The following is a 25958-nucleotide window of genomic DNA, read 5'->3' on the forward strand; positions in this document are numbered from 1 at the left end:
AGATGACCTGCTTAATCCATGAGATTAGGCTGATGCTGTGTTTCTATACATCAGGAAAGCCTAAAACATACAACCTTTTGAACATTTCTGTAAGACTATATCATACATATGCACAGCTTGCAGTGCACGTTACTGTTGCATGTTTTTAAATTTAGTCCTCTGAGGTTATGCTCACCTTAGCAAATACGAGTGCATTTGTAGAGAAAAAAATTGACAGGGAGGCCCCACTGTCCATAACGCATGTATTTCAGGGGTTTACCTCAGACTAGCTCCACTCTGGTTCCAAGGACTGAATGACCATCAGTGGCTGAAGCCTGATAGGTGTATTCCCAGAATGCATCTTCTGTCTTGTTTTAATCTTGCCATTCAGTGATATGAACTAAAGCATGCTAAATGGAGACAGTTAGGAGTTTTGTTTCAAAAGTGCACTCCTGCTAGCAGCAAGATGACACAGAGACATAGAAGTTATGAAAATAAACCATTACTAGTTTGTTGTCATCCTCTCCTAGCCATTTGATTTGCTCAAAGGAAGCTCCAAAAACTTGTCTAAACCCTCTGTTATTCCTTATTTACATGACATGACTGAGACGTGTCATATATATATATAATCTCTTCCCTAGTCCAAGTTAAAAGACATTAAAATTAAAACAAAAACCCCCATCTTTGCACCTTAAAGGAAAATAATTTTGGTCATATCATAAAAGCATCAAAGAAATACTATTGGGGTTTTAAGTTTTAATTTTAAAATCTTTTAAATTTGTATATATACAACATAATTGGAATACATAAAAATAGCTTGCATAGAAAATATCTTTGTGGTGAATATTTCATACCAGTAAAAGGCATGGAAACATTTTGATTTCTTTTATTGTTGTTGTTCTTAGAGGAGGTGATAATGTAAATTGTATGCATTCAGTATGTAAAATGCTGCACAAAACCAGCTGGCAATATTTCTTTGCTCTCACTTCTGTCATAAGGATCGGATCCCTGATTTCTCTCTCTCAGGCAGTTTCTAGCTGCAGCTGCTGTGGTGTTCTCTACATGAGTGATGAACATTTAACCCTCTGTAGAACAAGGTCCAAAACATGACCACGTCAGAAAGCACCAGGCTTTACCCTGACAATATTTTGTAATCAAAACAACCCAAGCCCTGACCCTTTGGCTTTATCCAAGGAGGGTGTCTCAGAGAACCAGCTTGGACACCTGATGTGTCTGACCACTGGTTCAGGAATGCTGGATCTAAGATCAGGATTGGAAGAGAAGATGTGAGTGGTGTGTGGCTGCAGTACCATCAATACAGTAAGCCCCACTGGTACTGCTCAGGTGCTTGCCAGTATTGTCACTGCTGATATTAATCGTAGATCTGATAAGGAAAAATCAAAACAAGTGAACTGCTGTGATTTATAGGTGTTTCTGTATCACAGGATATAGATCCTATTTTTGGTCTGGGACCAAGAAGGTATCATTTGAGCAAGTATTCAGTGTCCACATGTATTAAATAAGAAATTTTAAAAACTCCCCCACCACTTATCTGTGAATGCTGCTTAAAATTCATTAGCCTTTGCTGTTGTTTAGACTTTCCCTTTAATTAGTTTTCAGACTGTACATTCTTTATAATTACCCCAAGCAAGATAAAATGAGAAAGTTTAATACACTCCATTTGTGCAATGAACTGAATAATTTGTGGAAGTTGCTGTATGATTAAGATAGGTTTGTTGCCAAAGTACCATTTTCCATTTGATTACTGTTCACTTATTGCTATGTCTAATTTAGGCTCCTATTGTATATTTTGTGTGTATATCTTCAAGATGTGCTAGAAATGCCCTCAGATATTGAAAAAACAGCCAGACTAATTTTTGAAAAATTTGTTCCATTCAAAGTGTAGAAGCTAACTGGGTTTTGTTGTTTGGTTTGGGTTCGGGGTTTTTTGAGGGGGGGGATGTACAGTAGTTTGTCATTTTAATGTATTTTTTTAATAATAATAAAACATTTTCTTTTGGACATGTACAGGTACTGGACCCTAACCTGTTACATACCATTGCTTTTGATCTGAGGAGTGTAAATGTTGCTGAAGTCAATTATATTTTAATGAAAGCCCATCATTGCAAGAAGAATTGCTGTAATATCCTCTGTACTAATGTTTCTTCACAACCTTTATGAAAGGTTACAAATAAAACACTGATAATTATTTAAATATTTTCTGGGGTTTTTTTTATATATTTAGTGAAGTAATTTATTCTTTATTTTCCTTGTTGTATAGAAAAAATGGAAAACCCTGTTTCAGACGGAAAATTGTTTTAACTGTTTCAATTCAAACACCAAAACTGAAGCTGTTTATTTGAAACAAATTTAAAAACCAGAACCAAATTGAAACAATATTTTAGCAAATGCAGTATCAGTATATGTGAAGGATGATAGACCTGATAATTTATATTATAATAGTTTTCATGCTTACCTAATACAAATGAAGCACATCATTATATTTAAACATATATTCTTATTCTAATGCAGTAAATATGGGTGCAGGTGTAGAATTACTGGACTAACACCAGATAGGTTAAAGTATTTGAAAGTTTAGCCCGTAATTAGAAACATATACATATTATATTCCCAGGAAAAGGTATGCACCTCATTCTTTTCAACACAATGATTTTCATCTTTTTTGTATTTTAATAACTATTCCATTATTTTGTTTCTTACTAGATGGTAAAGAAATCTATTTTGACCTGAACTAAAGCTTATGGATCATGAAAACTGGAGTTTCTGGTTATATTTGCTCCTGGCCGTTAACAAGACATTTAAGGATGTACTTTAAGCACAGGCATAGCTGCATTAGACAGCTCTGTAAAGCTGAGCAGTTATAATAGATTTCAATGCATGCTAAGATTTCTTCATGCTTTTACAATGAAAAGTAGATGCTCTTGCAACAAAATCTGAGTTCCAAGTTTCTTGCTATTTCCCGCAAATGGTCTCCTTCCAGCAAATGTTCTCCTTCCCATTCACAGTGAATTTATCCTTTCTGGGACAGCCTAGCCTTGAGAAAAGAAGACCAAAGTTGCTTCTGCTCAGGTATGCCATCTCAGACACTGGTAACTACTGGATCTGTAGAGAAAGAAGGTAGAAACAGGCAAGTACATGAAAAATTTTCTTTGGCCCCGAAAAGCAAAATTCAGAAAGTTGGAAATTCTGCTGTGGCTCTTCTGTTCCCATGGTTAACACATAACAATGGATTTCTGCTTCCCAAATTTGTTAAGTCCATATGTTTTTCAGGCACAACATCCTGTGGCAAAATGCCTGGCAATCAATTTTAATTTTATGCTGGCTAGGAAATGACTTCCTTTGAAGTCTGATGTCTTAATTTAGGGGCGTTATGGTAAGCAGTGAACAACTGCTGTCTGTAAATTTCCATTACATTTATGACTTTATAGACAGTGATAGGAGGATAAGTTTCTGTAAGAAACTCTGAAGAATGACTACTTTATTCTGAGTATAACAATAAATAATATTGCATCCTGTCTATTTTTTTAAAATTTTCCAAAAAGTAGATTCCAAACAAATTTTGTTTGAAAACATTCGAAGGAGCTCTGGGAACCAACAGCTCTGCTAGTCTCCCAGGACTTCTGATTTTCTGGTTGTATGGCAGAGACTTGGGAATTTTTAAGTTCCCACTTCAGACAAACGTGTGTCTTTGATTTTGCCACCCTATGCCATTGATCTGATGATGCAGTCACAGCTTAAGCCCCTTCACAAATCCCAGGAAAATGATTAAATTTTAAAATTAAATAATCTAAGTTCCTATAGGAGAAGTTATACAAACCTGAGTACTCAATATACACCTGGATATCCTGCATATAAAATGGATAAAAGACTGTTCAAAACCACTTTCTCTTACTGGGGAGTAAAACAATGACATGGTAGAGAGGCACATGGAGAAAAAATCTTGAGCCATGATGTGCTCCAATACTATGCAGCTATCTTAAATAGCATCCGATCTTCCAAAGACATGGCTGCATGAAGGACAATGAGTGAAACTGGACTGAGACCATACAGCAGAAAAAGTGTCAGAGGAAGGCAGGTTGAACCACTGTGGAAGACCTCACCTCTGATTCTCTTTAGAATTCCTACAAGAATTGGGTGCATTTCTTCTATAAAGCTATGAAATCTGACATTGCAGGCTCAACAAGAGATGGCGATGTTTATATCTATAAAATGTAACCAAAAATAGAACCAAAGCTGAGTTCCCATGGAGTTTTAGAACTATCATAAACATAGTCCAGCAACTGCAAAAATATCCTAAAAAAGAAAAAAACCCATCACTTAGACATGAACCATATCTCTCACTTTCTCAAATAAACAGCTTCAGCACTTCCAGGTTCTTATTCATATGAAAGCCTTTGTGGACATCTAAAAGATACATATGTTTGAGAGGCTTGGGTTTTTTTACAATGTGGAAATTGTAACCTGTCTAAAAGAAAAAACACATATTAAATGTTCTGCAGGCAGGAGGTTAGACTAGAATTGCATCTAGAAATTTCCCAGTGTTTGACAGTTTACAAAGACTTTCTTGAAACAGGTGCAAACTTCAGTGCACTGTTAGTTGAGAGTAGTATTTCAGTTGTAGTTTTGTTCCAATACTATTATGGTCTTCTAGAGAAATTCATGAGAGATTAGTAAGATGTTAATCTCTGATAAGTTCTGGTTGTATCAAATATGTAGTATTTCTTAGTGGCCAGATGAGAAATCCAACGCTTAGTCTTTGCCTCTCATGGTTTCAGCTTGTGAGAAGGGCTTTGTTGAAATCTGAATGAGCTGCTTCTGTTCAGTTTTGACAAGCAGTTCTTTGACTAATTCCTTCTTGAAAAGTTGATGTGGTCCAGTCCCTACCAGATTTTTTTCTGTCCATAAGGCATGAAGCTAGATCAAACAGAATACAACTTTTTCTTCATGTATCACTTTTTTCATTGTTCAAAAAGAAAACGGTTTCTGTCTCGTAGTTCCATATGTGTGACATTTACCCTGGGTAAATGGGGATTTTATTGGAATAAAAATTTTTTAGGAAACCATCACAGTCAAATGCTTCAAGAAGTCAGTAGTTTAGGATTTTGATAAGTACCTAATCTAAGCTTATTTTTACTTTCATAAAAGTAATGTTGAGTGCTTTGCAATATATCTGTTCAAGGTAATGCTCAGGGTCAAATACCTAGAATAATCCTCTTGATTAACTTGGCAGAACTTTCTTCCTATTAGCATTAATATTTGCTGTTAGTAGCTTTATTTCTCTGAATAATTGCTCCTTTTAATTGCCCAGATACTTACAGAAAAGATGGCTTTAGAGCAGAATAAACATGTTTAGTCTTGCACAGCTGGAGATCTCCAGTTTACAAACTGTTTAAGGCTTGGATAAACAGCAGCAGAACCAGATAGCCACATAAATATTTGGAATATTATACAACTATCCTTATCACTACTGCTATCCTTACTTGGTGTTACTTAATAAGTACACTGGAATCACTTCTGTGTACATCCAGTCTATATGTTTAACTATTTGCAATCAAGCCCATAATACATTCAATATATTTCCCATATTTCCTCAATATAACCTTTTTCTAAGGCTGGTATCTTAAAGTACTTTATATTCTCAGTATCCCCATGGCTTTAAGTAACATAAAAAGTTAAAAGTGTCCATTCTATGCTGAAACATTTACCTGTATGGAAGAGTTAAAAAAATTACACTTGCAGAAATGCAGAAATGTTGGTATTTATTACATTAGTTTCAACTTGAACATGTCTTCTGTAAGGCATTTAAAACAACTGGATACTCATAATGTTACTGATATTCATAGGCATCATGAAATTTGTATTCTAAAATGTTGTCATAGGAAGGTCATGTATGACACAGTGCTGTCTTTTCATATTTTCAGTAAGTTCTTTTTTATGTGAGTAAATGATGCTTCCTAAGACATCTATAAAATAACCAGTAATTCTTTAACTAAAATGAAATGGCCAGCTTAATATTTTGAACTCCTTGATATAGTAGCATAAACCATAAAACTAAACAAAACACACAAAATCAATCAAGAGTGGATGGGAAAGAGCATGTAACATGTCTCAGTAATGTCTTGTAGATATGGAATAACTGAGGATTTAGACAGGTTTTTGGGCTGCCTTTGAGTATATCAAATGGCTAGGAGAGGATGGCAACAGACCCCAACAGTTTATTTTAGAAACTTCAATTTCTCTGTGTAATCTTGCTCTTAGCAGGAGAAAATTGAATAATTCAAATTGTGCTCTAATTCTCTTAGGAAACAACCTTTTTCTGTTATCCTATTACTTCACTATATTGATTATATCAATAACAATTTATAGAGATTACACTGTGCACCAGCAAACAGCATATGTCTTTTGCTAACTGATTACATCCATTAAAAATAGACATTTTTTGCTTTATAATCAGAAGTCTAAGTAAGAAAATATTGTGTTAATTGTTCATAAACTAAAATGTCAATGCTATAAAAAATAATTAAACATTTAATGCAAAATAATTGTAAAACCCATCTAATTATGCCACTCTCCTTTTAAATTCCCTGTGCTGGCTTTCTCTTGGCTTTTTGGTCAAGTTCATATTCCTTGTTTCCACCTAGAAACAGCCTATTATCCAAATAGACAAGAAACTCAACCTGTGTTATGTTTTGCATTTATCAAAGCTATTCTGCTTCTGATATTGGCATTTACTAAAGAACTCATGTTTATGCAAAAAAATTCTGACCAACTCCACCCATTCTGCTTCTGTGACTGCCTATTTTTCTCTGTTTTGGAGCTTGAACAACTGTCAGTAATGGATAGATTTTATCAACTTCTTTTTATTGTTTTTTGCAAAGACAAAACAAACCAAACCTCTTTCCCCCAAATTCCTAGAGAAAATATAAACACAACATACCAAATATTTTTCATAGCAGTCTTGAAGAACAGACTTCAACCGTATTTTTACTTAAAGAAATGTCTGCCTAGCCATATTAGCTTCATTATTTTCCGTCTCTTGTACAGTGGATGTGCTGTAACTTAATGGAATGTAATTTAATTTCCTATTTAAACTCCAGTTCAGGACACATCCATTTAATCCATGCAAACTGACCTTTGGAGTGGCCTTCTGTCATACAAAGCTAGACAAATGTGGTGTAGGCTTTGTTTGACAACTTAAATTGAGCTACACTTTATTTATACTTCCTTGCAGTAAAACTTAAATATTGTCAACACTAAAAATCACTTACACTGTATTAGACAACATAAAAGTTATATAGGGTAGTTATGTATGCAGAGGAAGTGAAGTGAAAATCATTGGCTGGTAAATGTCCATGACTAATTAGATTTATGCAACTATAAACTTAGCAGTAGTTATCCAGCAAATTATTAAAGGAAAACATTTGAAGACTATCTTACAGAAAAAAACCATGTTGCTTTCTGTTTATTCACATTCATTACATGGCAGTAGAAACAGTGTATGTCCTAGAAGTTCAGCCTTGGTTTTTGGTTTTGGTGGGGTTTTTTTTAGTAACACATTAATAAAATAAGGCAGGCAAACACAATGAACACAGTAATGTCAGTACAGTCTCAATTAGCAGAAGAAGAACCAACACATTGAATAGCTGTAAAACAAGTTGGGAAGTAAAGAGGTAAAAAAGATGTGTTGTTAGACCTAAGCACTGCTGTGGTGGCTTTATCATACTTCCACATCTGTACCCATGGTGCCTTATGCTATGAGTCTCTGGAAAATAAGCTACACTGAGCTTTAGGATCAAAGGGCCATAGCGTCACAGGACAGATAATTCAGGCTGGAAGAGGCCTCAGGACATCTCTAGCCCAGGCCTTGACTACAGCAGGGTCAGCTCTGAGGGCAATGTTGGATGAGAGGAGTAATGACAAATAGTTGCTTCCTCGAAGGAGGGCCAATTTCTCTCAAACTGTGCTCTGTGAGGATGTAAGCTCATGGCAGCAAGCTTTTGATAGCCAATGTTTGGAGGTAATATCCAAAGAGTAGCAGGTGTTGGCTCCTACACACTACCCATTGCCTTATTGAGATGGTATTAGGACTTTCAACTGTACTTAGTCTATGCTGTAAATTAAGCAGTGCCAGGTAGTATTCAAGTACTAAAACTTAACAAGCTCTTCTGTCACTATGTTAAAATGATCACAGGCAATTTTAGGGGACCAGAAACTGTCTTTTAGAAAATTCTCAGACCCAGTTTAGGAGTTAGGACTCAAACCCGATTCCAATAGACAGCTTGCTATTCTGTTTAGGAGGTAAAATATGTTTAGGTTTAAGGATGCAGGCTGTGCAGTGCTTAAGTGCCAGAAAGCAGCCCAAGTTGTGTTCATCAGCAATGTTTGCAAAGGAAAATTAGTCTCCTGAGTCACCACCATGAATCTGAAAAATCAAAGTGTAAGCGAAGGCTTGTGCCTTTATCAGGACTTGGTTTTCCCCTTCTGTCCTTTAATGGACCTGCTAGATCTGACTACTTTTTCTTCCCTTGTCCATTCTGCTTTATGTTGGATAAGCTGGTCCCCATGAAAATGAAGATGAAAATCATTATCATTTTCCAGTAATCTACTATAAATGTTTAACTAGAATTGTTTAACTAGAATTTCTTCTACTACCAATTCATTCAACACTGATTTTTTTCACATAATCATATACACAGATGGTGAAATAGGAGATAGTTAAAGCATTTTAAGAAACAGTCATCACCAACTGTAGTATAGAGACTGCATTCTGTTAATAATAATAATAATAATGTTAGAATGTTCTGAATGTTCAAACCATTAACCATTGGTTAAATGGTCCCAGACAGACTAAATGGATTTAATACAGCTAAAGGTAGTATATATCTAGAGCACAAATAAAAGACTGTATAAATAGGGTGAGAGATTTCTTTGGAAACCAGTGGATCATCAGAGGTAATGGACTCAACATGAACTCTCTGTAATAACAAAATGGAGAAACATGCTTTAGCCTGTGTGAACAGACTTCTGCTAGGACATTGTTTCCACTTCTGGCATCTACATTTCCAGATGAAGTAGAAACACCAAAAAGAGTTCAAAAAAAGAACTGCAAAAATAATACAAGAATTGGGGGAAAAAAAAATAGTGTATTAAAGTTCAGTCTACTCAGTTTCTGTAAAAAAGGGTTTAGAAGTAACTTGGTGAGTATGTCAGACATGGAAAAGACCATCGATTCTTGGAGCTTTTTAGTCTTTCAGAGAAAGTCATAGTAAGATGAAGTGGTTGGAAAGTGAAATTAGGCAATATGAACTAGGAAATCAGCTGCCATTTCCTAGAAGTGCCAGCTGGCACTGGAAAAATGCATCAGGAGAGTGACAGAACCTCCATCACTTACTGCTTCAGAAAAAAATGAAGTATCTACATAAAAAGCTAGAACCACAGGAAAAAAGCATGACTGAAAAGGAAAAGGGAAGAAAATCAAGTCCAGCCATAGAATAAACATTAGATGCTGGGTACGGTCTCTAGTCTGAGTGTTGGGATTTGAAGGCAGCCACTCTGAGACTTGATTCCTTTGGTTGCAGTGATCTCCATTTCCTGTTGTACCATCACAGCTGAATCACTTCAAAGTAATAACCCATGTTCTGTGTATGATGTTCCACTTCCTATCTTGGCTTCTTGGGGAGGGGGAAGCTATTGAGGTAGCTAGTCAGCACAGTCCCCTGGGAATCTGCTTTTGAGGGCTTAGGAGTCCATGAGTGTTGGTCGGTTTTTAAGAACCACCTTTTAAAAGCACAGAAGCAGGCAATTCCATTGTCTCAAAATTCAGGCAAGTGGGGCAGGAGACCAACTTGGCTGAACAGGGAACTCCTTTTGGAACTCAGGCAGAAAAAGAAATTGTGCAATCTCTGGAAGACAGGTCAGGCTTCACAGGAAGATTACAGAGCCCTGGTTTACGTATGCAGGGGGAAGGCTTGAAAGGCCAAACTTGACCTAGAGTTGAAACTGGCTAGTGTTGTGTCAGACAACAAGAGCTTTTTTAAGTACTGTAATAGCAAAAGGAGGTCTAAATAAAACATTGGACCAATACTTGTTGAAGACGGTCACCTGACAAATAGGGATGAAGATAAAGAGCAGAGGCATTCAATGCTTTTTTTTGCCTCAGTCTTTAACAATTCTGACAGTCCTTGGGCTGCCTGGTCCTGAGTTGGAGGACCGTGACTGCAGGAATAATGACTTTCCATTTGTGGACACAGAAATTGCAAGGGATCAGTTGCATCAGTTGAATGTTCATAAGTCCATGGGGCCTGGTGGGATTCATCCCAGAGTACTGAAGGAGCTAGCAGATATTATAGCAGGACCCCGCTCAATCATCTACCAAAGGTCTTGGGAGTCTGGGGAGGTGTCCACTGACTGGAAGATAGCCAACATTATTCCAATTCACAAGGAGGACGTGAGGGAAGACCCAAGAAACTACAGACCTGTTAGTCTAACCTCAGTACCTGGAAAAATTATGGGAAACATCATACTGGGTGCTGCTGAAAGGCTTTTAAAGGCAAATGCAATCTCAGGCACAGTCAACATGGGTTCACAAAGGGAAAGTCCTGTTTAGCTAATCTAGTATTCTTCTAGGATAAGGTCACCCACTAGTGGATGAAGGGAAGGTGGTGGATGTTGGTTTTCTGGATTTTTGTAAGGCTTTTGATACTGTCCCTCACAGCATCCTTCTGCACAAGTTGTCCAACTGTGAGATGAGCAGGTACATGGTGTGCTGGGTGATGAACTGGCTGAAGGGCAGAATTCAAAGGGTTGTAGTGAATGGGGCTACATCTGGCTGGCAGCCAGCCACCAGCAGTGTTCCTCAGGGCTCAGTTCTAGGGCCAGTTCTGTTCAATATTTTTATCACTGATGTAGAGGCAGGAGTTGAATGCACCATTAGTAAGTTTGCTGATGATACTAAACCAGGAGGTGCAGGTGGCCATCACGAGTGACAGGAGGCCTTGCAGAGGGATCAAGACAGATTGGAGCATTGGGCAATGATTAATGGGATGAAATTTAACAAGTCTGAATGCTGGATTGTGCACCTGTGATGGAGTAATACTGGGCACAAGTATAAATTGGGAGAGGAGTGGCTAGAGAGTAGCCCTGCAGAAAGGGATCTGGGGGTGCTGGTTGATGGTAAGCTCAATATGAGTCAGCAGTGTGCCCTGGCAGCCCAGAGGGGTAAACCTCTGCATCGTGGGGTGCGTCAAACACAGCATAACCAGCCGGTCAAAAGAGGTGATTATCCCACTTTATTTAGAATTGGTGCAGCCCCACCTTGAATATGAATACTGTGTGCAGTTCTGGGCGCCACAATTTAAAAACAATGTTCAGGTACTTGAATGCGTCCAGAGGAGGGCAACCAAGCTGGTGGAAGGGCTGGAAGGCATTTCCTGTGAGGAAGCGGCTGAGGACTTCCGGTTTGTCTAGTTTGGAGAAAAGGAGGCTGAGGGGCAACCCCATTGCTCTCTACAGCTTCCTGAGGAGGGGAAGTGGAGAGGGACATGCTGATCTCTTCTCCTGGGATCCAGTGACAGGATGCCTGGGAATGGCTCTAAGCTGCACCAGAGGAGGTTCAAACTTGACATTAGGAAGCATTTCTTTACCGAGAGGGTGGTCAAACCCTGGAACAGGCTTCCTAGAAAGGTGGTCGATGCCCCAAGCTCGTCAGTGTTTAAGAGGCATTTGGACAATGTCCTTAATAACATGTTTTAACTTTTGGTCAGCCCTGAATTGGTCAGGTGTTGGACTAGATGGTCATTGTAGGTCCCTTCCAACTGAAATATTCTATTCTAGTCTATTTTAGAGCCTTATGCAGTGCTGCTAACACTATGTACTACTGTACCCCCAATATGTGTTATGGTCTTGGCTAAATTTTATTGCTAATACTTCAGAAATAAATGATCCTTCTGCCATACTAGATTGCCTAAAGTCTTTTATCTCATTCATAAATTTACTTTGAATAAAAGTCTTTCCTTTTTGAGGAATAATCACTGAGTTCTTGTTAGGTACAGGGCTTTCCAAAAAGTCTGATATGTTTTTTCAGACCACAGCAGAGAACAGTGAATTATTAAAATGTCTAAAATTTGTTTCTCCTTCTTAAGAACCTTCTTTATTGAATATTAATTACATTGGACCTATGGATCTAAAAAAAAAAAAAAAAAAAGAAAAGAAAAATATCACATTTACAAAAAGTTATAATTTGAAAGAATTTTGGAGCTGGAAACCTGTTGAGATTTTTATCATGCACCAAACCTAAAATGCTGGGACTAGGTGGTCTAACAATTTCACAGGAATGAAACTTTCTTCAAGTATCTGCATACCTGCTGTGTTCACAGGAGTCAATATGGTTGCTGTGTACAGTGTTTTTCCAATTTCTGCAGGAGAAGCTTTATACATCATGAGAGCTTGGGCAGTTTTATAGGAATGTGAACTGCTAGTTTGGCTAAAGGAAAAAAACAATTCCATATTCAATGGAACTAATACATTCTGGTTTCCACTGTATCACTCCTGCACACATTGTATTCAGTTTAATAGGTTAAGTTTGTAGTTTTCTCTGGGGTCTCTCTTCTCTATTTGACTACCTCTTTTTTTCTCTCTCCTTTTTTTTTTTTTAGTGTATAGGAAGATAATCTCTCTCTGTGTTATATCTAGATGAAATGGGCCAGTGTCTTTCACTATTATGAGAGGCTAGCAGAAAGACTTTTATACTCATGCAGGCAGATAATGTGGTCATGAAGCTTGTTTCCTTAGAAAGCCGGGCTAAAAGCAGGAACTTACCTGCAATAGCATTTCCTTTGCAATGCAGTGTAATCAAACTGAGACCCAAAGAAAAACAGAGATGTTATTTTTGCACAGTTTATAATGTTTCATTCTACTGGGAATGATTTTTTGCATCAAGAAATTGCACAACAGACATTATTCAGCTTTACAGTAATTGTTATTAAAATGAAAGATGAAAGAAAAAGGTGCAATTTACACACAATTAAGAACACTTAGGAATATCTAATTTAATATCTATCAAGCATAAAAACAATCTTTAAAGTTCATTCAGTGGCACAAAATGTTTGCAATGTGTATGTGTATTTATTCATTTTTATGTATTGTATTATCTCCAAAACATATTTTGGAATACTATGTTTCTTGGTAATGTAGATCCAAAGGCATAATACTCTCCACCATGATGAGACATCAGTACTTCAGATTTTTGTTACATCCCTTATTTTGAATGTTACCCAATAGAAGCTCACACTCATAAACCAAAATCCAGTTTCAAGTGTTTGATGAAGTTTAAAATACATAAAATAACAATAAAAATAAATGAAATATTCTTCAAAGGAGGCAAGAATGGCTATTATCTGCAAGGCTGAAATTTATGGAGGGTCTTGTCCTTTTCTTTCCTCAAATGTTTCTTATTCTGTCCTGCTGAATCTTTCTCATATTAAATAAGCTCTGACAGGAACGGATAATAAGAGTGTGAATTTGGCAGTTCATAGATATTTTTCAAGTTTTATTAACTGCCAAACAAATAGACAAACCTTTTACTGAATTTGGAGCACAGGAGCAACATGTCTTCTGAATAATACTACAGAAATAGTGCCAGAAGGACACTGGGTGGGATAGGAGAGAGCTCTTTGTGACCTACTATATATGAAATGAAGTGCCAGTATGTTTGCTTGAAGAGGAATAGAAAACATTACAAATGTAGTGGAAATTATAGCTCACTGAAATATGTATGTTGCTCATGTAATCTTAATTCCTGTTGCATATTCATACAGAAAGCCATAGAGTGTGTGTGTGTGTGTGTGTGTGTGTGTGTGTGTGTAATACAACTAAGAAGGGGAAAAGGGGGAATGGTTATGTCTGGCTAAGTTAATTATCTGGAAGACTATGAATTTCTACATGCCCTCTCACTTACTCCCTTATATAAGGTTTCTTTTCTCATTAAATTGCAACTGAGAATGTGGACTTTCGAGAAATACTACAGTTCTTCTTACCTCAAACTGCTCACAAAACTGCCCTTTTCCAAGAAACACAATCTAAGAAAGGATTTGTTCCATTGTTAAAAACAGCTACAGACAAAAAAGAATGCTGGGACACTCAGGGTTTTTATTAACACAGTAATATTTATCATACATGTCCAATTTTGAACATGTGCTCACATACAGAAGCATCTTCAGCCTTACTAATGTAACTAACCACACTGGTGAAGAGCAAAGGCTCTTGGACTAATGTTTGTTCTCTAATATATAGCAGGTTATTAAACATGCACAGTGAAGTAACTGAAGTATGACATGCAGCTCCATTAGATGTGTGTAATAAATAGAATACATTATAAAAGGAGAGTTACAGAATCTATTACTGTTCCATGCTGGAGAGAAATACAAAATGAAGTCCTAAAGGAGATATATGATAAGCCATGGAATACTATGCAGCACTTGTTCCCTAGGGGTCCAGTTTAAGGCAGGCCAAGCAGAGGACAATGAAGAGCAGATATAAAAAGTGCTTAAACCTTGGGCAAGCATGAAAGGCCATTGTATGGATAGATAATTTATAATCTGAGCAGCTGCTTTACAAAATTAAGAACGAAAAAGAAAGAACAGGAAAATAATAAAAAATTAAAGACACATTATTTTGTTCATCATGAAAAATTCAGTAAAAGGGCTATTGCTTAGTGAAACAAAGGTAATTCAGCAAAACCATGTGATTTATCTTTGCCAAACTGGTTGCAGCAATTGACAAAAATCTGTCCACTTGTCTTACACTGTAAGCTTGATGCAGGCATTGCCAATAAGTCCTTGCCATTGCTTTTGACATCACAAATATCTGCCTTTGGAAATGACAGACTTGGTGATCAAAGTGTAAATGCAACGCACTGCATAAAGAGTTCATAATCAGCATCTCACCTATGCAGTCAGCAATGTTTATTTCTGAGAACAAAAAGACTTCAGAAGGTGAAGTTGTACAGGTGTCTGAACACATTAATCAGAAAGAAAATAAAAGCTGAAGAAAAATGTCCAAAGGGCAAATATTTCTGTTTGTTTCGATCAGATGTTTCAGATTTATGAAGAGCACTGACAATAATTGAAACTCTTGTGAGGTAAAAGTATATCATGAATAATATGAGTGTTTCATGTCTAACCTCCATCCCAAATTACTTGATCATATTTTACAGATTTTGGATCTGAGCCTATGAGCTGTGCTGCAGACTCAGGTTTTTTTTTACTGGTGTTCCACACAAGCACAAAAATCTGCCTGCAAGTTGATAGGTAGAACTGACCTGGTGAAAGTGGGCTGCTACACAGATGTGTACTTATTTTCTCATGCAAAAGAATATGAAACCCTCGCCTGACATCTTCTGAGGCTAACTCTGCTGGCTGGAAGTGTTCCCATTCCAAGGTGTTCACCACAGTTCTAGCTGATTGTCACTGTCCCCTCATTTCTTCCTGAAAAGCAGTCAGGTAAACACTTCCATTCCTGTCTGGGGTAGTATGTATGTATGTACATACGTACATACATGCATACTAACTACCCTCCTACTATTCCCCCCACTTAATTATAAAACAAACACAACTGCTTTATATGAAGTGACTAACTACTCTGTGTCTAAGGGAAGTAAGAAACAGGTGAGCAGAAATAATCCCATCTTTTTGCAAATTGAGTATTTGTCCATCCCTTCCATAAATACAGTCTGCTAAAGGTTTGAACAGGTCTTCAGGTATCTGACCTATTCCAAAATGAGTTTACAGCACAGATTTTCCTCTTGGTTGAGAAGCTGGTATCCAGAATGGCTAATTTAACAAAACTTTGCAGCAATGTATGCTATTGAAATTTTAAGCATCTGAAGGCTGGAGGAAAGCTTACACTTACAATTTAGGCAATCAGCCACCCTTTCAAACTGATGAATGTTTACTCCTTTTCAGCAAAACCCTAATGATTTTTAAACTATGAAATTATATATATTTCTTAGCTTCCTGTTCCATTTTTCACTAAATCAGCATACAGAGTTGCTGCTTTTGATGTAAAGCTTTGTGTTTTGTTTTGGTTTTTTTTTCTTTATGAGTATGTTGGGCTCATCCTAGAGAGGAAACAAGCATTTATTAGAGCACATTCCAGGACATTACACAGGTAAGTCTACAGTAATTTCTAAAATCTCCAAGGTTTTGCAATAGGGGCAGAAAGTAGTCTACTGATGTCTGACATTTTTCTGGTCTACTTACCAATAGTTTGTGTCCTGGCACCTTCATTTCTGCTACCTGACTAACAACTAAAATGAGATAATAAGATTCAGTGTCACTCTTCATCTGCTATTGTGGAACTATTCCATCTCTTGAAATGACAGGAGAAAGAAAGGGACAAGTTTGTCAGGACACTGCCAGTCTGAAAAATTAGCACAATGAACTAGCAAAACTAATCTGCCATTTTTAGAGTGTTTAATTAGTAGCTCTTAGACATGAGTCACGGTTGCAGCCAGTGTTTGACCAACCTTTCTCAGCAACATCACTCAGGTTGAATTTTCATACAGGAAACATCCTTTGGTAGCAGTATTCACTTTCAGGTGACATTCAAAGAGCAAGAAGAGTACTGGCAAGCCTCCATAGGAGAATCTGGGGTTAACAAAGGTAAACAGGAGAAATCAAAGGATACAAGGACTTTTGGAAGGCTGGAACTGATAAATATTTTGGCTTTTTGTGGGGCAGAAGAGAAGGAATTCCTGTTTTTTCCCAGCCCCTAAGCTGCATCCTATTTTGCCTGTCATCTTGAACCAGCCATAGCACAGCCATTCTCAACATTTCCTCAAGTTTTCCATGTCATTGCTGAACAGGTTTATTCTTTGTGTACCAGACATAATGTGGTAGCGGAATCTTTGGGCATCTTCTTGAATAAGCAATACACAAGCACAGTCACAGACCCAAATATTTTGAATATTTGAATAATGCAATTGGCTTTGTCCAAGAAGGGTGAAGAGCTGTGGTAATACAGAAGAGGGCTGTACCCTTTGAGGGAAGGAGGAAGGGAGAGAAAGACAATGGATGAAAAAAATATGAGTTAAGCAGGATCTGCAAAAAGTGCTAGGAAATGCCACTAAATGTTGAAGTGCAAATGATATGTTATAAAGTGATGTGTTGCCCACAAAATTAATTATAGGGCCAGTGATAGAAGACAAAAAGATCACTATAAGAAAGAGTATGCCCTTTCTGTATGTAAACATACACACACAGAGGAAGAAATGCTAGCCCTCATATCTCCCATTCTTGCGGGGTTTCCAGCACCTGTACCCTCTGCCATCTTTCAGTTACTCACCCAGTGACCACAGCTGAGGTGGCTGTGTGGCCAGCACTGGGGTAGAGAGAGGAGGAAGCTGAGATTTTGCCTGCATGTTACCCTGCTCTGACCGTGTGTTTCTGTAACAATTTGTCATCTCATCTCCCATCACAAACAGATGCAGCAGAGAGAAAGAGAAGTAAAAAAAAAAACCCAATAAAATTCCAGACATCTCTGCTGCCAAGCACATATTTTGGTTGCTTATTCAGCTCTATTCTAGTATGTCATGTTTAATGATTCATTTTTCTGCTGGGAGCTTGTCTGAACCCCTTCAAGGCTACCTATAAGCTACATTTTTGGAACGAAAGCAACTATTATTGGTTTTAATAGAAAGTTCTTTTGTTACAGCCAGACATGCTTGTTAAAACTCTCTCACTTCTCTCAAAAATTTGACCATCAGTATCACAATAAGAGCTGAATTTTTCTGAAAATCCATCAGCTATTTAAGTGCCTAAATGGGAATGAGGTTTTTCTTAAAGTCTAGTTCCTGCTGTGCTGAGCCCAACAATGTCTTCCTTGAAGTCTAAAAATCAGGTTTATTGGAACTACAAGATCAAGCTTGTGCAAGCAAAACCTCAGATTTGCCTTCAGTAATTGAATTTCATGAAAACCTCTTCTGGGCTTGTACTTCATGAAAAAGAAACAGACCTGTGGGGCTAGGGGGAAATAAACAAAAGGTTGACCAGGTTATACAAGGGCGTTTTTGCCCTTTGGAAATTTTCAATAGCACAAAAATTGTTCTTTCAAATTAGGACAAAATTGAAATATATAGACATTTTGCAGATGCAAATATGCTCTGAAATGATTTTTCAGAATTCACTGAAATTAAACATTTCATTACTTTAAAGTAACATTTCAATATTTGACTCAGTATTTCAAATGAAATTTCAAATTAAATTAAGACATAAGATGGAAGGACAAATGCCTACTTGGGACTTGAAATTTTGCTTCATATCAGGAATTGAAAAAAGTGTGACTTTTTTTTTTTTCTTGGAAAGAAAATAAGAATTATAAAACTTTTTTTAAAACAGAAAATATTTTCGGAGAAATAAACATTTTTCTATATAACATTTTACCTTCAACAGATTATATTTTTGGCTAGCAACATTTCCAAACTAATATTTTTAGTCTGTAGTGATGGGTACTGATTTCAGGCAGTTGGATCCTCCATAGTCATCCCCATATTGAAATATTCTAACAAGTGTCTCCAGTGATCCCACATTTATTTTCTATCAAATTATGGTAATTTTTTTTTTCCTCATACAAAACTTGTAGACATGTAAAATATCTGTTTGAAACACAACCCTGCTGTTCTGGCCCATACTAACTCCTGAACTATGCCTTAAAATTGTCTGGAGAGTATTAACTGAGCAGAACTGTCTCAAGGGCCATTAGGAGCATGATATATTCAGTCAAGTTCCAGCATCTAGAAATGTTTGTAGGGAATATTTAATCTAATGTTCTTCTGAGTCCTTGCTGATTTAAAAGCAACAGAACATGACTGATGAGAATCCAGTTTGTTCTGAAATTTGCTAAATGAAATGTTCTGAAAATGTATTCATAGCCCAATAGCTTCATTCATTTCCTTCCATGTTTGTATGGACTTTCAACTGTCTCCAAGTAGAGATTCCCTACTCCATCCATCTTGACTTGGTAATAGCACAAATACATTAAACGTGGGAAGATTCAGTGATGTTGGCATGACATATTCACACCTGACAGAGTTCTCATATTTGTAAATCTATACCGAGAACATATAGACAGCTTGTGATGTTGCTGACATGTCACACAGTCAGCAATAAAAACCCCAGCTAAAATCCGTCCTTAATATTCTATTGAAAATTCAAAGAATTCAGCCACTTTTTTAAAAAAACTGTTCACCTGCATAAAAGTGTATCAAACCAATACACTATTGCAACTATGATGCACCACTCTGTAAATACCTCATCACTGAGGATATGTTTATTGCACAGAAGCATATGAGGCCTATTCATGGCCAGCATTAGTTTTTATCTAAAACACAGCAATAAGCTCATTTTAGACAGCTGCCAACTGCCTGAGATATGAGAGACTTTTCTCTGGGAAGAATCTTCTCTTTCAGAGGACTACATATGTCACAAAACTGATGCTCTCCTCCTGGGAGAAGCAGCTAACCTAAATACTAGGTTTTATTGTAACTTAGAATCATGGAATCACAGACTGGTTTGGGTTGGAAGGGACCTTTAAAGATCACCTTGTCCAACCCCCCTGCCATGGGGCAGGGACACCTTTCACTAGATTAGGTTGCTCAAAACCCCATCCAGCCTGACCTTGAACACTTCCAATGATGGGGTATCCACAACTTCTCTGGGCAACCTGTTTCAGGGTCTCACCACGCTCACTGTAAAAAATTTCCTCCCTATAGCTAATCTAAATCTACCCTCTTTCAGTTTAAAACCTTGTCCTAGCCTGTCTCAAAACCTGAGAGAACAGAGCTTTTGTTTGCACAGGAGCTAGACAAACTGCTGAGGGGTTGAGACAAAGTATATTGCAGATGACAGTAGATTCATAGACTATACTGCCATGACAAAACAAGAATTGGGAAAACCAATTGAAGTAAGATGGGAGATGAGACAGGGAAAGTATCCTTTACAAAGAACATAGCATTGCCTGAACTTAGTCAAAATCTCTCTCAGCTCTCAAACTCTTCTGCCTATTGTGTTGCCATGATCAGGAGCCATTTATCTGACCTTGCCTGGGAGCTACTGGCTAGGTGAGGTGGCAGGTGGCATACCGTCTCCTCATACTGTTTTGTGCAGAACCTTAGCCTGTGCTGAGATGTACTGCATGGCACCATTAAGCCTTCAGGTACTTTAATGACATCAAGATTGAAAACTGGGATGCCCAATTTTGTGTCTTTGCAGGAATGGGCAGCAACTGAGGAAGAATTTTATGGAACTAGATGTTGCACTAAGATGAGGAGAATAGCAGTTGTGTTTAAGACCTATTTTAAGTCCTTTTAGAAATCTAGCCCTGAAAAGTTACGCAAATATGTGAGGTGAGACATGGTCTTCAAAGACCATGGTGTGATTTGAAAAAGAAAATAATTTATGCAGTGGTATAGTCAAAGAGAGTAGGAAATACTAAATACCATTTAAATAAATATGAATAACCTCTGACTTTTTCAATTTCCTTTTTATGAAGTCTTTCAAAATGTGTGTTAAGGAAACAAAATCCTTGCATTCTTTCTAGCAGACTCTCTGTCTTTTTCTTCCTCTAAAAGAATAAAATGACCATCCTCCTATTTTCAGCACCTGGGTCCTGTCTGAAATCTATTAGGAAAGTTTGGTGTCAGCAATGATAAAAATCTGCTTACATTAAGTATGGGATCTTATGGGAACTAATGAGATGGAAAATGACTGCACTATGCGTGTTCTCAGAACTTACTGCATACATTGTCTACAGGAATCCTTACCTGCTTCATTTTCCTCCTGGACACTGAACACATTGCATTTCATGTAAGAAAATTTAACCAGCAGTGCTGATCTTTCTTTTAGTCTTCTCTTTGATACTTCTCTTTTTCTATTTCCATTTTTATTGCCACAGGGTGCCTCTCTTCCACTAAATCTTCCACCCTTGCACTTCTCCAGCTCCCTTCCTCTCTGGATTCTACCTTCAGGGGTGGTGAAGGATCTGAGAACTTTGCTTTTCTCTACCCAGGCTGACACTTCCTTGTCTCCTGCCCTCATCATTTTATACTGGTTTTACTTTGTAGCCAAAAGGAGGAAATTAAAGTGCCAGCTGCACTTATGCTTCATGTACCAGTCCAAAAAAAAGGGTAATAGTCTTACAGAAATAATTTCAAAAGCTTCCATCTAGATTCAGGCAGAAATCCAGAACTCTCCTACTTACTCAAGAAACAGTCTAACCACGTTTCCTATGGAAAGAGAGGCCTAAATTAACGAGGTTCAAAAGGAGGCATGAATCATATGATCAAAGTGATTAGTGTGGTCCAGTGGGGTACAAAACAGAAGAAGATTCTCTTTACAAATAATAACCATTTTAGTTTGCATTTTTATTACACTGTAGAGTCTATCAGCTCAAAGGAATTAACAGAGATGTAAAGTCTTGCCCTGACATTGTTTCTCACGTGCAACACTGAGTACTACCTAGTAGTTTTACAGCCTGCAAAATACCTAAGTTTCCCAGTATTTACTCATGTATATCCCATTGGGGTGTTAGCTTAGGATCACAGAAGGCAGCCAAGAATCCATAGGCCAAAAGATAACAGTGATGAAGGAGTAAAACGAGCTGAAGACCAGCTAAATGTTGAGAAGCGAGGGGATGAGAGAAGCAGAAATCCCAGTTTAGAAATGGATTAACAATGAATGTCAGTGTCTATAAAAAAAGATTTAGTCTTCAGTAAGTTCTGAGTTCAAAACAGTAATGAAACTCAAAATGCTGGACTGAAAATGCAATGTGCAATCAATGATGTTGCTAGTTAATTTCATTTTTGTTTTCTTGTCCTTTCATTTTTGTTGTCTTGACCCTTCCCAGCTTGGAGAAGAGAAGGCTGAGGGGTGAGCTCATTGCAGTCTACAACGTCCTTAAGGTGGGCAGTGGAGGGGAGGTGCTGATCTCCTCTTTCTGGTGACCAGTGATAGGACACGAGGAGATGGAATGAAGCTGTGTCAGGGGAAGTTCAGATTGGACATTAGGAAAAGGTTCTTCACTGAGAGGGTGGTCGGTCACTGGAACAGGCTCCCCAGGGAAGTGGACACAGCACCAAGCCTGTCAGAGTTCAAGTAGTGTCTGGACAACGCTCTTAGGTTAGTTTAGCTTTAGGTAGTCCTGCGAGGAGCAGGGAGTTGGTCTCAATGATCCTTATGGGTCTCTTTCAACTCAAGATATTCTGATTCTATGATTCATCAGATTCTAATTCTTACCTTTTTCTGATGGTTTAGTTGTATTTCTCTTTCCAACTTTTTAAGATGCAGACAGATCAAAGTTTGGTGATTTGCAGACTACAGAGTAACACAGAAGTAGTTATCACCTGCATATCATAATGATATGTTTAGAAATAATATTCTGGTGTGAAATATAACCAAGCACATTAAAACAATTGCTAACTTCCTGCATTACAACAATAGCATATACTAACTTACACAGTATGCAAGAATGCTAGTGTATGCTAGTATGCTAGCACTAGCTGTATTTAAGTTAGGATTTCATTTATTAAATATTATTGTGTCCAGTGAATTCCTACCATTTGGTTACACAGCCACCAGTACACTCCACTAAGTACGCTTTTACAAAAGCAATGGTATTGTTGTTATAAAAGTGGTTCACAGAAGATGAATAATTGGAGATTAACTATACAAACAAATGGCCAGCAACTGCAGAAGAAATGGAAGGTATTCATCTTGACTGAAGAAAGGTACTGGTCACTTGGGGTCTTCCCGTTGTAAAAGAAAGACTTTGGTGAAGAAATAGAAAGTTCTCAAAGATCTACCTTACCAGAGTAAATATAAAACGAAGCAAGTTCTAAACAATGAACTTAGATCAAAAGGAAACGGGAAACTAAAAACAGTAGCACATTATTTAAAAAGATAAGGGTGGATATTTTTAAATAGGAGTGTATTGTTAGAATCTAAATACAATGACATGGTCATTCAGATTTGGACACTACTGACAAGAAAAGGACTTTGAAAATACGTATTCCATAATTTTGACTGTAAAACCTGTTTTTAAGAGTGGCAGGCCAACAGATGCTAAAATACTGCATGTAAATTTCTTTCCTTATGTACTTACAACAGTAAGGCTACAGAAGGCCTAATCTCATTATAAGCCCAATTTAAACTTGATTCTAGCTTTCCTAGCCTGATCTAGGATGTCAGCAAGATTAATTTCATTTTAGTTCTTCGCATCGGTTTTGAATATAAATGCATTTTTCTCTACTTTAACATGAATGAATGACAAAGCACCTGCAACACTATTTCCATTAATTCAGTTTACTATCACAGTGGACACAAAAGGAAGCAGTACAATACTCCAGATTATATTTATAAATAAAAAGCATTATCACACAATAAAGAATTACAACATATGTGAATAAAACCTGTTTTATAAAGCAGCAGGCAGTGAAAAATATTTAACCTCAAGGCCATGTTTCTGACACATATACTCTGTTGAATTTTACATGGTTTTTTTCAGTTGTTTCACAAACACAATAATCACTGTGTTGGATGTCCCGTTTTTCAGATGCAATCTGGATGAATAAATAGGTTGATTCAAGATCCACTGTTGCAACATGAAGAAAGGTTTAACAGCCTGAAAAAGAATGGTTAAACCAGAGCGAGACCTCTGCAGTACTTACAGTCACTTGTAACTCTATTACAGCAAGATTCAGCCATGTCTACCCATTTGTTGGAAAAAGGGCATCACAAAACCCTTTACAACTGAGCCCATTATTGACGATTATCTACTCATTTCTGTAATTATTCTGGGTCAAACCCCATATTATATTATTTAGTGCAAATTCACAGATCTAAGTCCATATCTTCATAGTTTTTCTTCACCCTCCATTTTCCATTTCAAAACTGTAAGCTGAGCTACAGGAATTTCCATGCTGAAATGACCATAAAACTGAAAAATTAGTAATATGGAAAATAAATGCATTTTCATACTAGTACAAATCACTTCAGGGAAGAATTGTGCAGGGCATTTTTTCCCTACAAAAACAAGTATTTGAACATGCCCACTCCATTAAGTTGTTTTATGTATGCCACACTCTACTTTGACCTAAGTTTCTATCTCAGAATCCACCATGAGAGATATGCAGGTATATTGCCTATTGGCATTTTTCATATGCCACAAAAATAGTATTAAATTGTCCACCCACTGAAAAAATGCCAAATTAGGATTCTTCAGAGATAATTGTCTCCTGAACCAATCTCAAACAACACATCAGTGTGTTGTACCTGTCCCAGTGGAGTTCACACACTTCCTTTCCACTTTCTTTATCTATTTTCTTCAGTGGACAATTTATTAGTGTGATTAGAGATATTCCTTAGTGTTTTGAGGGAGACACCTTTGCATACTGTACTTTCTCCCACAGTACGCTCAACTATTTTTTCTTGGTATAACACTTAGAGTGGAGTAGGGTGCTTGCTTTAAAGAAATAATGTTAACACAGACATGTAGTTCATGTGTCAAACTAAAAAGATTACATTCATAGATGGACAAAGGATAAAACTGCTTCTTCTATGTTCAGGAGATTATGAGTTCAGGAGAACATGAGTAGCAACGCAGCTTGTTTTGCTGTAAAAGTCAGGATGATAGTGTTTAAATAGTTTATGCGAAAACATGGTTGCTCTCTAAGTTGTGAAACTGCCATTTACAATCATAATGATGAAAAGCCATCAATATTCTGTGAGAATAGCTTGATTTCTGAAGAATTATGTCTTTCATAATTCATAGCTTAAAGAATTTGACAGTCTGCTTAAATGAAGGTATCTGAGATAACGTAACATACAGGGTACAGTTCTGCACGTTCTGCACATTGTGGCAGAGTTGTGGCTTTTGGTGCTTCTATTTAAATGCATTAGTCTTTTCCCTTATAAATCAGTTATAAATCACTCCTGCCAGCAGGCACACTACATAAAATAGGATTCAAGTGAATATTTGTAGGGCATTTAAAGGGATCTTTAACTTGTTTTCACCAGGATTCCCGCTCATTAGACACTAATAAAACTCAGGATGTAATTCTTGCTAGGAAAAAGAACAGAAGAATCATAATAAATGCAAGCAAAACACATTTTCAGCAGTATTTAAATTTTCAGTAAATGGGGTTTGTCATCCTTTAGTTGTCCAAAGGCAAGCCTAAAAAAAAAAGAACCCTGGCTTCTTTGAGGAAACAAAGAACCACTTAATATTTTCCCTTAATAGACAACACATGAGTCATTTGATGGAACAATATTGGCCATATTTTAGAAGAAATACTTTCTTTACAATATGAAAGTATTTCTTCAGAGGAACAAAAGTAAAATTGTACTTCATTGGTCTAAATAACATCTCATGTAAGCCAAAGTTCTCCAAAATACAGATATATGGTACAGTGGAAATTTTATAGTATATTTTATAAGACATACAGTAGTTCTGTTACATTTTTAATCATAATTCTAAAATCACTATACTTAAAATACATTATTTTAATACTAATCATTTTAATACTAATACATCACTCTAAAAATAGCATTATCTCTTAGAGAAGGGTAACTTCAGCTGTTCTCAACTGAGAACAATAAGATAATTTTTTAAGTAAAATGTATCATCTTATCTAAATGTAATGAAAATTATTTTTTTCTCCTCATCCTTCATACCTGAAATATATTTGAAAGTCTTGTTCCTGGTATTCACTTATTCACTGTTCTGTAGCAAATTCTGGAGCAAATTTGGAAAACTCATTCTCCTAGTTGATTAGCTGCTGCATCCTATTTGCTTTCCTCCTTGACAGCTTGAAAAAAGTCCTATCTTTCACTTGAATACTTATTTCCTGCCACTTTCAGCAAAAGTTAACATCATCATTGATTTGGGGCACTGAGGTCTTGTAGCAACCT

At 37.0% G+C, this 25958-nt stretch overlaps 1 protein-coding gene across 3 annotated transcripts in view; it reads right to left on the minus strand.

Annotated features, from left to right (window-relative positions):
* Positions 1 to 2274: 2274 nt before the first annotated feature.
* Positions 2275 to 25958, minus strand: part of FAM174A (family with sequence similarity 174 member A) — a 53964-nt gene continuing 30280 nt past the window's right edge. Inside the window, exon 3 of one of the 3 annotated variants that reach the window (XM_030004225.2) lies at positions 2275 to 3102. In XM_030004225.2, coding sequence (XP_029860085.1) covers positions 3066 to 3102 — 37 coding nt within the window. In that variant the 3' untranslated portion in view covers positions 2275 to 3065. Of the gene's footprint in view, positions 3103 to 22921; positions 25957 to 25958 lie in introns of those variants that run through there. The other 2 variants (XM_030004226.2, XR_003921892.2) reach the window with 2 other exon arrangements.

Source organism: Aquila chrysaetos, chromosome Z (genome assembly GCF_900496995.4).
Source record: "Aquila chrysaetos chrysaetos chromosome Z, bAquChr1.4, whole genome shotgun sequence".
In the NCBI taxonomy this organism is placed as follows: Eukaryota; Metazoa; Chordata; class Aves; order Accipitriformes; family Accipitridae; genus Aquila; species Aquila chrysaetos.